The 12,758-nt window shown below is 44.4% G+C and overlaps 1 protein-coding gene across 1 annotated transcript; it reads right to left on the bottom strand.

Moving 5' to 3' along the window:
• Nucleotides 1–1,492: 1,492 nt before the first annotated feature.
• Nucleotides 1,493–2,651, bottom strand: LOC110296260 (single-pass membrane and coiled-coil domain-containing protein 3). The gene is given in 2 exon segments (XM_085839832.1): nucleotides 1,493–2,204; nucleotides 2,207–2,651. Coding segments are annotated over 2 exon segments (675 nt in total). The 3' UTR covers nucleotides 1,493–1,974.
• Nucleotides 2,652–12,758: the final 10,107 nt, after the last annotated feature.

Raw genomic sequence — 12,758 nt, 5'->3', positions numbered from 1 at the left:
AGTTCATTCTAGATATAGCTGACAACCAGAAATAGCTATTATATTTCCCTTCTACATCCCCATTCCTTAAGACTCCTCCCCATCCTTTCCTCTTAAAGGTAAGCATTTAAAATGAAATCTTCATAAACTGTGAACTTGGTCTGTCTCAAAAAACCAAAACCAAAACAAAACAAAACAAAAGAACAAAAAACCAACCAAACAAACAAACAAACAAAAAACCACACACACACACACACGCACACACACACACACACGCACACACACACACACACACAAAAACCAAAAACACCCTCACACTTGGTTATTTTTCAACTTAGTCTCAGCATCCTTTACAGAAAAGGTCCTAAGGGAATTTTTGACATCAAGTATTTTGAAAGAATTGATTGAGGTGTATATTAATTTTTAGGATGTTGCAGATAGACACTAATGTTACAACGAATTAATAACCAATAGAACATTTACAATTTATATTAGAACAAAGTGTGTCCCTAACAATGTAACATCAGTACCATACCAAAACCACCTTTGACGTAGTGGGAAAAAAAATAAGTATTCAGTAAATAGTCTGGGCTGGCCACCATCGCCCCATCCCTCTGTCTCATTGTTTAGATTGAATGACAGTTAGAAGCCATGATGCCTGGGCATGTCATTAATTCTTGTTTTGATTACTCTTTGAGTCAGTAATAGCCAGACCTATTAGTTCATAAGCTAAAAACCAGGGAATAAATTTTGAAAGTGACACAAATTTTGATATTTTGAAACTAATTTACAAAAGCAGTGATAACATAGAAATTAATACACTTGGAAAAGTTATGTGGCTAGTAAAAATTCTTCATCTGCTTGTAAAATTTTCCTGAGATATATTGGGTATTTTATACCAATAATTTATTTTTTGTGTGTGCTTTAAAAACCAAACTACTATAACCAGGACTATCAGCATTGTTACATACAATGATTTTTGAAGTAGACCCGAAAAACGGCTCAGTGAGAACGGTTAGATAAAGGTTTAGAAAACAAATGCTGTATCTAGAGGAAATTAAGTTCCATCAGTAGGCCTCCATGGCCTCTCCTTTTCCTGATTTCAAGAAGTAATTAACAAAGGTCTGCAAATGCTTTATGGAGCAGAGCATAAAATTATCCTCCTGAAAAATTGAAATTGATTATTTTCCTTTAATCATAAAAGTCTTAACAGGGAGTGAGCCTTTTTCCTCACTCTAACATATTTTATGCAGGGATCACTGCGGTTTATGCCTTGTTTTTTTTTTTTTTTAACAATGTTCCACACACTTTGACCACTCAAGAGATAGACGACAAATAGGTGGTCAATATTGACTGCATTACAAACAACATTTATTATCTCATCCTTTCCAACATCCATGCAGCCACGCTTGGTACTGAGGAGAAGCTCGCAGATGCATGGCCTTCTTTTATTCTGGAAGATAACCTTGTTGAGGTTGCTCTGCCTTCATTTCCAGCTGGCAGACAATTGTATTTAATCTGGTGGAAGAAAATGTTGATATGGTTTTGCAGTCTTTTCCAGGTTACAGACAACTGTTTTTGATCTGGGGGTAAAGATAATAGCAGTATGTATGTTTTACTTGAAGGCCACAGGTTTGTGTTATTAAGTATGTCTTATTAGACATAAAGTGATGTTTGAAACAGGAAACGGGAATGGTCTATCCATTTACCAGGAATGTTTGAAGACATTCGCTGCGAACAAGGAAGCAATAGCCTGTGCCTGCTGGTCCATGATGCCTTTACACCTCAGTGGTTCTGAGAACAGGGTAAGAAAACTGGATCCCCTGAGGGTCTTATACAGCTGGTTTGGACACTCACTGCTGACCTAAGACCCAAGCACCCCAAATCATTTATCTGTATCCACATTATTGGAGACAAATGGAAAATTACCCTAAAGAAATAAGCATAGTGCCAGAGCAGGCAGCACAAAGTATCCCAGTGTAGACACCTGCCTGTTCATCTTAGCTGGCGCTTCACAGCAGTGGTGACCTCAGTGATAGCATGATGGTACTTTTCTGAGGCAGCCTTGAACTCCTCCAGGTGCTTCTCATAACTTTTGATGGCTGCCTGAAGCTGTGTCCTCTCCACTGCTCCCAAGATGGCTTGAATGATCATATCCATCCCGAGGCTGAGCACGGCAACGCCAATGCTTCCAAGGAGAGAAGTCCCGATGTGAGCTAGCAAGACACCAGCTTGCTAATTATGCCAGTTGTGACCCTGGAGCCCACCAGTTTAACAGCCACTGCACTGGCTGCAGATGTAGCTTCTCCCAGGATGACAGAAATGACCTTTTGCACAATGGCAATCTTCTCCGTCTCCCTCTCCTTAATATCCTGCAGCTTCCTATAAAGGGTTGGCTCTAGTTGGTCTTTCAGTGCCTCGTCAACCTTTTGCAGTTCCTTTTGGATTTTTGTCATGGCTTGGATAATGATGTCACAGTTTTCCTTGATAGTTCCATCGCTTTTCATTTCAATGAAGGCCAGCCTGCACCCCAAGTGGGTATTAAGAACCCCTGTGAGCTTGTTGGTGACCTGGAAGCTGTCAGACAAGCAGTCCAGGAGCTGCTGGTGAAGGCGGTTCACTTCCTGTCGCCTCCTTGGGTTTTGTGGGTAGAGGAAGTCACTCTGAGCCATATTTCAGGAAGCCTCTGAAAAATGAAACAGGAAATCAGCTCAGAGTACCTCCATGACTCTAGCCAGGCAGTCATCAACGTGGCCATAGCTAAAGACTGCCTCAGAGGACACAGCAGGTTTGATTTGTTGGCTTGTTGAGAGGGGATCTCATGGAGCCCAAGGGAGGTGTGCATTTCTGACCCATCAGTGTGGACTTCCGGTGAGCTGCGATTGCAGGCCTGCACCCCTCTGCTGGGTTTTGCCTGGTTTATACCGTGGGTCAAGGCCAGAGCTTCATGGGTGCCAGAAAAGCCTTCCACAGCCTCAGCCCCTGGGAAGCTCGCTCCTGACTGCCATTACTTTCCCAACCCCTACCACCACCAGGTTATTTTCCAAGAGTTAGAGTTAAATCAACAGTCTAAAGATATAAATGTAGTGCTCATGTATTTGATAATTTAAAATATTCATACCAGGGCTGGCAGGAGGCCTAATTGGTAGCAGTGTTTGCTTCACAGACCTGAAAAGCTGAGTTTGCTCCTTGGGACCCCCATGATAAAAAGAAAGAAGTGACTCTAGCAAGGTGTTCTCTGAACTATCTATGCCTACAACAACATACAGGAACCCTCCCACAACCACCTCACCCCTGCCTAATAAATAATTTTGCAATTTAGAAAAGGAGCTAAATGTTAGGACCATTTTATACCTCTCTGGGTAAATTGTTTTTAAAACTTAAGGAATATGCAAAAATAACACCTGTGTAATAATCCCTCACCAGCTAGGCATGGTGGCATATGCCTTTGATCCTGGCACTCTGGAGGAAGAGTCACACAGATCTCTGTGAGTTCAGTGCCAGCCTGTACTTCATAGCAAGTTCCAGACTAGCCAAGGCAACACAATGAGAGCCTGCTTCAAAACCAAAAAAATCCCCAGAATAACAATATATATTCAAGACTGTAGACGGAAATGTCAACTGAGGAGACAGTCAACAGCATATGCGTGTAGGGCGGCTCTTCTCATGTCTGGGACTCTGAACACATTAAAGGAGGAATCTAAAAGTAGGGAAGGATGATTACCTCTAACAGTTAGCGTTAGTTTCATGGTACTGTGTAGCTGATGTAGGTTTTCTGGAAAGGAACCACCTTGCATGAGAAGACTACCGACTGTCAGCTATTATTATTATCATTATTGCTGCTGTTGTTGTCTTGGATGGCACAGAACTCTTCTTGTAGGCCAGGCTGTCCTTAAACTCATACAAATCTTCTTGACTCTGCATCTCACTGCTAGGATTAAAGGTGTGTGCTCCCCTACCCGGTCTTGTTTATCCTCTTTAAATTGTTTATTTAAATTAAAATTTACACTTTTCATTCCAAGTCATGGGCCTCAGTTGGACCTCTCATTTGTATATATCATTATGCTTTGTTCTTCCCTACCTCTTCTTGCTATCACATTTTTTTTTCTGTTTTTTTTTTTTTTTTTTTTTCCGTGATAGGGTTTCTCTGTGTAGCCCTGGCTGTCCTGGAACTCACTCTGTAGACCAGGCTTGCCTCGAACTCAGACATCCGTCTGCCTCTGCCTTCCAAGTGCTGTGATTAAAGGCATGTGCCACCACCGCCCGGCTGTCACTTTTCAAATACAACTTTTCACAGGACTTTAGAGAACACAGTGCATCCTCTGCCCAGAGCTACAGGAACTTAAAGAGAGAAACTAGGATTGAGGGGACTGCAGGAAACTTCTAGAAAGTGACAGGTGATTTGTGTATTGGCAGATGTTCACATTATAATGTTGAGACATTTAAAATAGCACCTGATAAAATATCTTACATGTACCTTTAAACAGAGGAAGAAAGACATCTGCAGTCCCACTGTCATGAGTGTTTTTACTTCTAAAATTTATCTATGTGCAAGAAAATCTTTACAATGTTGTAATAACAATAAAATTGTAGCAATAATGAGATTCTTCTTATATTAAGTCATTGACTTTCCTGTACTTCTAATTTTATAAGCAGTATATTAGTTACATAAACCAATCTAAATATCATAATTCAATAAACCTCAAATTGTGTTATATTTGTAATGTTTATATGCATAGCTTGTTTTTCCCTCCATCATCTGCATTCTTTCCTGGGAATAAATAGGTTGAGTGGCAACAGAATAAGAGCTGTGTGACATGGAAATAAAGCCCAGCTGTGGGGGTCAGGTCTCTCAGTCCACCCTGTGACTTCAGGAAGCAAACTCAAGTTGTCAGGCTTGGCCCACACGTTTACCCCCTGAGCCATCTTGTTGACTACATTTTTTATTCTCTTTGGCAAACATTCAAATTGCATGTCAAAAAGCTTTTCTTCTGACACCCACAGTTAATTTTTATGCCATGATGCTGGTGTCTGTCTGCTATGGTCTTGTTGAACTTGGAAACATAGGGTACATTTCAAAAAGAGTCGTTCTTCTAAATATGCAACTGAAGATATTTATGATGAATTGATAAGGTCATTTCTATTTCTATTTCAGGAAAGTGAAAGACATAGTAGAGCTGAGTAACAGAATGATAGGATGGGCCTTGTTCTGATCATTTCTAAAGCTGGGCTGAAGCATGGTGCATGTAAGCCGAGTATGCCAGGGTTTTCGTGTGTAAGTATAGACTGAGGCTTTCACATAGTAAGTATGTGTTACCTTACATACATGCACACTCATCCCCAAACACACACACACACACACAGAGACAGAGACAGAGGACAGTGAGCTGAGGTGTTCACTCAGCTCATGCACTGCTGACTCCCTCCTTGCTGTGCACTTGTGAGTGAACACAGCGTACAGGCAAGGCCAGACACTTTGCAGAGGAAAGAGCAGCTGCTGTCTAGCCCGAGCTTCACTTAGTTCAATCAAAGACATGCTCCTCAGTGTTAGTGAATCCTGATGCAATGCTCCGTTTTCTGATACAAACCCCTCTAAATCTCCTCTAATATTTTGAGCAGAATGACTTCATAATTCTGAGCAGAATGAAGCCTGTAACGGTTACCCATCGGCACTTATCACAGGATTCTGTTGTGCACTTGAGACATTTCTCAGAAAAACATTGTGTTTCCCCCCACAAAGGCTGCTTAGAGGCACAGACTGTATCAAAGTATGAGTAACTTCATGGAACTTCTGCTCATGGTTTTGTTCAGGTTCTAAGGAAATACAAAACCTGATACAGCCAAAATGTAAACAGCAGCCCCCCTCCCAGGCTAGGTGTGCTGCTCCTTATCAATGCACGTGCTGTCCATTGGCTCGAGTGAGAGCCACCTTTATTCCTTCATGACAATTTATGCGGCTCACTCATGACACTGAAGATACAGAACATCTTCTAGACAAGCATTGCACTTTCCCACATGTAGCATGGCTCCATCTCCAGCCTTCCTAACATTCATGTCTTCATTGCCTCTCTCCCTCAGTGACTTAGTCTTACAGATCTCAATAAAATTCTTCCTTCCCTGCTGCCTTCAAGGAGGGAATCTCCAAAGCATGCCCTGAGAGCCCCTCAGACAAAGCTGACACGGTGTATGGCCACTCACAACTGGCATTATCCCAAAACCTGTAATTAAGGCTTGTTCTTTGGAGCATTCTAGTGCTCACTGAGTCTCCACATCCCTTACCTTTCTGGCTTTCCCAAGTGTGTGTGCTCTCCGTGCCTTCGGAGTGTTGTCGAAGGGTTTTCCTGTGGGCTCATCTGGAAGCTTCTGGTGGAATGTGATGAGCCACGAGATTTTCTGCTCTCTGCTGGGTCCCTCTGCCCATCTGGTTCACAGCTGTTTCTGCCTGCCTTAGTTCTCAGAATACTTCTGTTCCCTCTAATCATAAGCAATGTTAACCTGAGCAATTATAAAACTGGTCAAAACGTTTTTGTATTTTCTGTTCTATAATGAGTCTTTATTAAAATGGCATAAAGCTGAACAAGTCCGGCTCAGTGTCAGTGATGACTCTTCAGTTGGGGACAGTTCCTTCAGCTCCTGCTCCATTGTGGCCTCTATCTGCTCATGGTTTTGTTCAGGTTCTCAGGAAATACAAAACCAGATACGGCCAACATGTAAGCAGCAGCCCCCCTCCCAGTCTAGGAGCTCTGCTCTTTATCACTGCATCATCTTAACAGGGGAACCAGTCTGGAGGACGCTGTGCCTGATGTCCCTTCCCTCCCTCCTCTCCCTTTCCACCCTGTGCACTTCCCCTTGTTCTTTCTGGAAACCATGCTTCTTTCTCTTTAGCTGTAATTGTTATACACACACACACACACACACCTACACCCAAGTATATAAATATAGCCTGTTCACTTCATTTAGCATTGCTTGTATGGATATGATTTCCAGTCTGACAGTGGAGATTGGATAATCCAGTAGGCTGCTCATCCTAGGGAGACTATTTCTCCCCATCTGAACTCTCAGCATTCCTTCATTGACTGGCTATGCATAAAGGCTCTGAGATTTCCAGATTCCATATGAGCATGCCTGTCTAAAAAAAATACAGTCTTGAACTTTTATTTTATGTGTGTTTGTGAGCGGGGTGTACACAGTAGGACGTGTGCTGGAGCCTGCAGAGGTCAGAAGAGGGCACTGGATCCCTTGCTAATGGAGGTACAGACAATTGTGAACTGCTGTGTGGGTGCTTGTAACTGAACCAAGGCCATTTATAAGAGCATTCAGTGCTCCTAACCTCTGAGCAATCTCTCCAGCCCAGCATGTCTATTGATGTCGTATTTGTAAGTTACAACTGAAGATGGGCATTTATCCTTATACTCCTTTGGCTCTCAGGCTCAAGGAAAAGTCTTAGTACCCATGGGGCTACTTTAGTGGAAGATTGCCCATCTCTGGGATGCTTTGAGGACACTAGGGTGTGACAAAGCTGAACAGATCAGTGCAGAGATAAGAAAGCAAGGAGCCAGTTTTCGAAGAAGGTCTGAAAGGGAGTGACATCCCACCCCCACAGAGGCAGGTTGTCCTTGTTCCTTAGCAAGGTCTCTGGCATTTAGACCCTGGACAGTATTCAGCTTGAACCCTGTCCCAGGCTGCCCCTCCTGCTGCCCCTTGCTTTTTGGCATCTGGACTCTACATGCCAAACCCCCATTCACAGAAGGGATTGGCTTTGTAGGGCAGGTGAGATAAGCATTCAGGCACTTGGAGCCTGTGTGTCACAGAGTCAGCTGTCTCAATGTGTCCATGACCATAGCCCCAATAAGGGGTTGTCTTTGGAGAGATTACATCGTGTGTGAGGACAGAACAGGCAATAGCTGTTGTTGCTGCTGTGGCAGTCCCTGTGTCCAAGCCAGGTCTGTCTGCTGTTTCCAGTGCCCAGTGGGACGTCGGGGATGACGTGAGGAAGGAAAGGGAGAAGGATGGGTGAACAGATAGATCTCTGTGCAGGGAAGGATGGAGTACAATGGTCCTAGAGGAGCCAGGGGCTGCAAGAAGTGGAGATCTGAGGCAGCCACCTAGGTGGCATTATCGTTATGAGCACCACCATGGCCATGCCCATGTGAGTGCCACCATCTTGGTTGCCTACATGGTTGTCCTCAGTGTGTAGTGGTCAGGGAGCCACATGTGTGTGAGCGTTCTTACCACTGAGGAATGAGCTCCCAGCAGGAATACAGATTGATTCATCAGGCTTGTCACAGGATTGGTCTAAGAACTGTAATTTGGCTCAGGCCTTCCAGTGAAATGGCCCTAGGTGCAGAATTTATCTGGAAGTTACTTCCCGATCTCATTGTAGGACTTGTCTGGCACCCACTGCAGTATGTGGTGCTTTGTCCTGGCATGAGCACAACCCTGTTGTCCTAGTATGTCAGCAAGGGAGTCTAGACACACTACTAAGCCCCAGACACCAGGCATTATACAGGAGGGAGAGAGAGAGAGAGAGAGAGAGAGAGAGAGAGAGAGAGAGAAAGGAGGAGGAGGAGGAGGGAGAGAAATGAAGAAAGGAGTGGGTTAGTAGACTTGTAGTCTCCGTTAGGGCTCCTGCCTGTCATCTCCAAGTGAATGTATATTTAAGATAGTACACAATTTTATTACATATGTTACCAAGGAGCATGGCAGAACCCTTTTGTGGGCTATTGGCCTCAGAGATAAAATAATTTAAAAACAAACCCAGATAGAAATTGAATTGGGCCAGGCGTGGTGGCGCACGCCTTTAATCCCAGCACTCAGGAGGCAGAAGCAGGCGGATTTCTGAGTTCGAGGCCAGCCTGGTCTACAAAGTGAGTTCCAGGACAGCCAGAGCTATACAGAGAAACCCTGTCTCGAAAAAAAAAAAAAAAAAAAAAAAAGAAATTGAATTGGAGAGAATTTTTATTGGAGTTCAATAAAAGGGGCGGGGAAGGGGTGAAGACAAGTTGTAAATCTTGTCAGCTTCCAGAAAGAGGGATGTGATGTTTGTTGTTGTCAACTTGGCAGAATCTAGAATCACCTGAGAGATATGTCCCTGGACATATTTGTTGGGAATTATCTTGATTATATTGATTAGAGTGGAAAACCCTACCCACCTGCTGGCTGCATTCCCTGGCCTGTGTAAGAGTGGAGAGAGTGAGGTGAGTCCAAGCATGCATGAATTCCTTGCTTCTGCTTCATGATTATGGATACACCGTGACCAGGTGTGTGGAGTCGGTAATATCTCTACACTGAACTGTGAGCTAAGACAAATGATCACCAAGAACAGCAGTAGCAATGGAGTGAATCACCCTGAGCTTAGAGTGCTACAGAAGGCAGAGCTGAAGAAGTGACGCCAGCCCTTTGGAGAAGCCCAGAAGGTCATGTGTGGATCCTTGACATTGACATAAGAAGCTGTAACATTGAAATTGCCTTGTAGCCCCCAAGACGTTCAAGATTCCAGAGCCATGAGCTATCTGCTGAGGAAAGCTGCTAACAGGGAGGGGAACCAGTGCAGTCAACAGTTTGTTGCCGTCAACAAAGATGAAAAAGGAGTTGGAGATCTGAAGACCACTTTGACATCAGCCATGGAGATGCAGAGTTTGGAGTTTGCCCAATTGGTTTCCTGTCTTGTTTTGGGAACTACAGTTAAGTGATGGGATGAATCTCAGAAAAGGCCTTGAAGGTTGGACTTTACTGTTGTTGACACTGCCTTAGAATATGGGGCATTTGGAAGTTGGACTAAATGTATTTTTTATTATGCTATGTTTAGGAATGACCCCCATAGTCTTATATGTTTGAATAATTCTATGGAGGCCAGGAGTGGAATGTGATGGTTTTTATATGCTTGGTCCAGGGAGTGGCACTAATAGAAGGTGTGGCCTTGTTGGAGTAGGTGTGTCACTGTGGGTATGGACTTTTAAGACCCTCAGCCAAGCTGCTTTGAAGCCAGTATTCTGCTAGCAGCCTTCAGATGAAGATGTAGAACTCTCAGCTCCTCCTGCACCATGCCTGCTTGGATGCTGCTATGTTCCTGCCTTGATGATAATGGACTGAACCTCTGAACCTGGAAGCCAGCCCCAATTAAATGTTCTTATAAGAGTTGTCTTGGTCATGGTGTCTGCTCACAGCAATAAAACCCTAAGACGCCACCCTACCAGGTTAAAGTAGACTTTCCTTCTGTTAATCTTCAGAAGATTCCCCAGGAAAAAGTGGGCACTGGACCTGTAGTGGAGCCCCTGTGTCTGTCTCTGTCCTCTCTGTCTGTCTCACTAAAGCACATGGCTATACTGTTAAGCCATTCTCCCTCTTTCACTTGCAAAGGCCTTCCCAGTTTCTTGCTTCTGTTTGAGTGGGTAGTGCACACCTAGGGTTCTGTCACGTCATTTCCCCAAGCAGGCATTGCTTCTCTTTCATCAGCAGAGTAAGCAGCTCAGGGCTTCAGGCCTCCTCACAGGCCTCATTGCTGCTGACCCTTTCTCATGGGAAGCAACAGGCCCAGAGGCTAGTCCCCTCCCCCAAGGCCACAATACCATGGTTTGTCACTGGCAAAGGTCACAGGTAAAACTAAGCTGCTACAAACAGCTGCCTGGGTTTTTTCTAGAAAGCATGCCAAGAATTTTGATGATCTGAAACATTTTGACATAAATCCTTCTTTGTAAATGCAGAGATAAAGAGTAAGTTGTGTTTGTGTGTGTGTGTTTGTGTGTGTGTGTGTTTGTTTTCTGGGCACACATTGTTTTACTGAAAGAAACCACTTAAGGGAAGAAAAAAAAAAGAACATTAGTTGGCATATTTTGAATCTTCTAAGAAACATGAAAACATGTTACTATGGTAACCAGTATAGGTCATGGGAGGGGCAACAAACTAATTACAGGGGAGATAGGGCAGTGTAGAATAATTTGACTTTTCCTTCTCATATTTCCTCCCTTGAATCTTCTTTAGCTTCCAGTTTGAGCTCATGGCTTACTTCTGAATGGCCGAGCTCCTCCGTACTTGGAACTTGGGCTGCAAATTCACAAGACCAACTTTGACATGAAGGACTGAGATAGTTATGTCTTTAAATATTCTGTTTCCCGTTGAGACAAAGACAGTTAGGTGGTTAATTTTAAGTCTGATCTCCCCCCACCCCCACTGTCTCTTGGTAGGGTCTCATGTATCCCAGGCTGGCCTCAAACTCCTTATATAAATAAGAAGGTCCTTGAAGCCCCAATCCTGACTGTCTCTTTTGCCCAAGTGTTGGGGTTACAGGCACATGCCACCATGTCTGGTTGTATATAATCTCTTTAGGAATTCATCTTGAGTTATAAGGAAAGAGGAGGGGAAACATACTCGCCTGGCTCATAGGGACTTTGGGGATATACAGTAGAGTATGCCTTTTTGCCAATGGAAAGATAATTCTTGATAAAGAATACCAAGCAGTCTCAGGAGAGGATTGGAGTGTCCTGAGGCATTAGGTGTCTGTGCTCCAGTCCCACATCCAGGAGTTCCCTAGACTGACTTCAGTGGAGAAGGGAGCCCTAGCGGCACCTGGATCAGCCAGGGAGGGGAAGAGTGCACTGACCCTCCTTAGGAGCAAATGCAATGGAAGCCTCTGCAGCATCAAGCTTGGTGTGGCGCTGCTGCAGATGCCCGCCCGCAACCCCAGCGCGTTGGAGGGAGAAGCCAGAGGATCTGGAGCTTGAGGAGATAGAAAGTTTAGGAACAGCCTGAGGTATAGGCTAAAAAGAAAGAGAAAGCAACCAGCAGCAGTCTTCTCTGCCCAGGGCTCAAGGGTGTATCAATCTGTAACCGACAGCAGCCTTCTCCGCCCAGGGTTCACGCGTGGATTGATCTGAAACAGCTCCCGGAAGTTGGGGTAATTAGAACTTTATCCGTGAACACAAATGGCTCAAGGGGAGTTTCTCAAGACACCAGAAGCATCCCCAGGTGAGCTGGTGGAAGAAAAATTAAACCACCGCAATGACCAATGAACTTTTTTTCCTTTAATCCCTGCACCCAGTGCTTACCTGTCTCCTTGCTCCCTTCCAGACATTTTCACCGTCGGGCAGCTGCGGGGTGGGGTGGGGGCAGATGTTAGTGCCAGCACTTGGCTGACATGTCTTTTCCCTTTTCAGTTTTTGGAAAACAATGTCACCTAGCATGCAGTGGTACCCCCACCCTCGCCCCACAGCCTTTTATAAGTTTATTTCTGGAGGCTTCACGGTTTGTAATTAACAAATTTCAGGGGGTGGGGGGGGAGTGCTCCCATATTGCTGGTGAGCACCTTGTAGACTAGAATGCTTGACCCCAGCTCCTTTCTCCTGGCACAGGGGCAGATCCCCTATCACAATCTTCTTTGGGTCCTCAGATATCAGAAGTCCATCTAGAGTGGTGACCGACCAGGTGCCTGGGAGATACAGAATAAGCTTCATCCCTATGCCATGGTGCAGGCGTTCATTAATAGGAGGAGGCTGAGCACCCCTGTGGCAGAGCGAGCACTAAAGTTAACATGACATTGATTTACCGTTATCTGCCAAGGAATGGGGAAGGCATTTAGCATCTAACTTTACTTCTCTCCATAAAAGCCATATGAGGCTGTGGTATTGTGTTCATTGTGTAGTTTTTCTTTCTTTTTACTTGCGAGCTCAGGGGTTGGACTTGGGGGCCTCTCTGCAGCTGCTCTAGCCTCATATAGAACACAATCCTAAAGAGCTTAATGAATTTGACCAAGAACATGCAGCTAATGAGTCATACAGATGGCT

Source organism: Mus caroli, unplaced genomic scaffold, assembly GCF_978045245.1.
Source record: "Mus caroli unplaced genomic scaffold, Mus_caroli_1 scaffold_7, whole genome shotgun sequence".
Lineage (NCBI taxonomy): Eukaryota > Metazoa > Chordata > Mammalia > Rodentia > Muridae > Mus > Mus caroli.
This window is presented reverse-complemented; position numbering and strand designations above follow the sequence as displayed.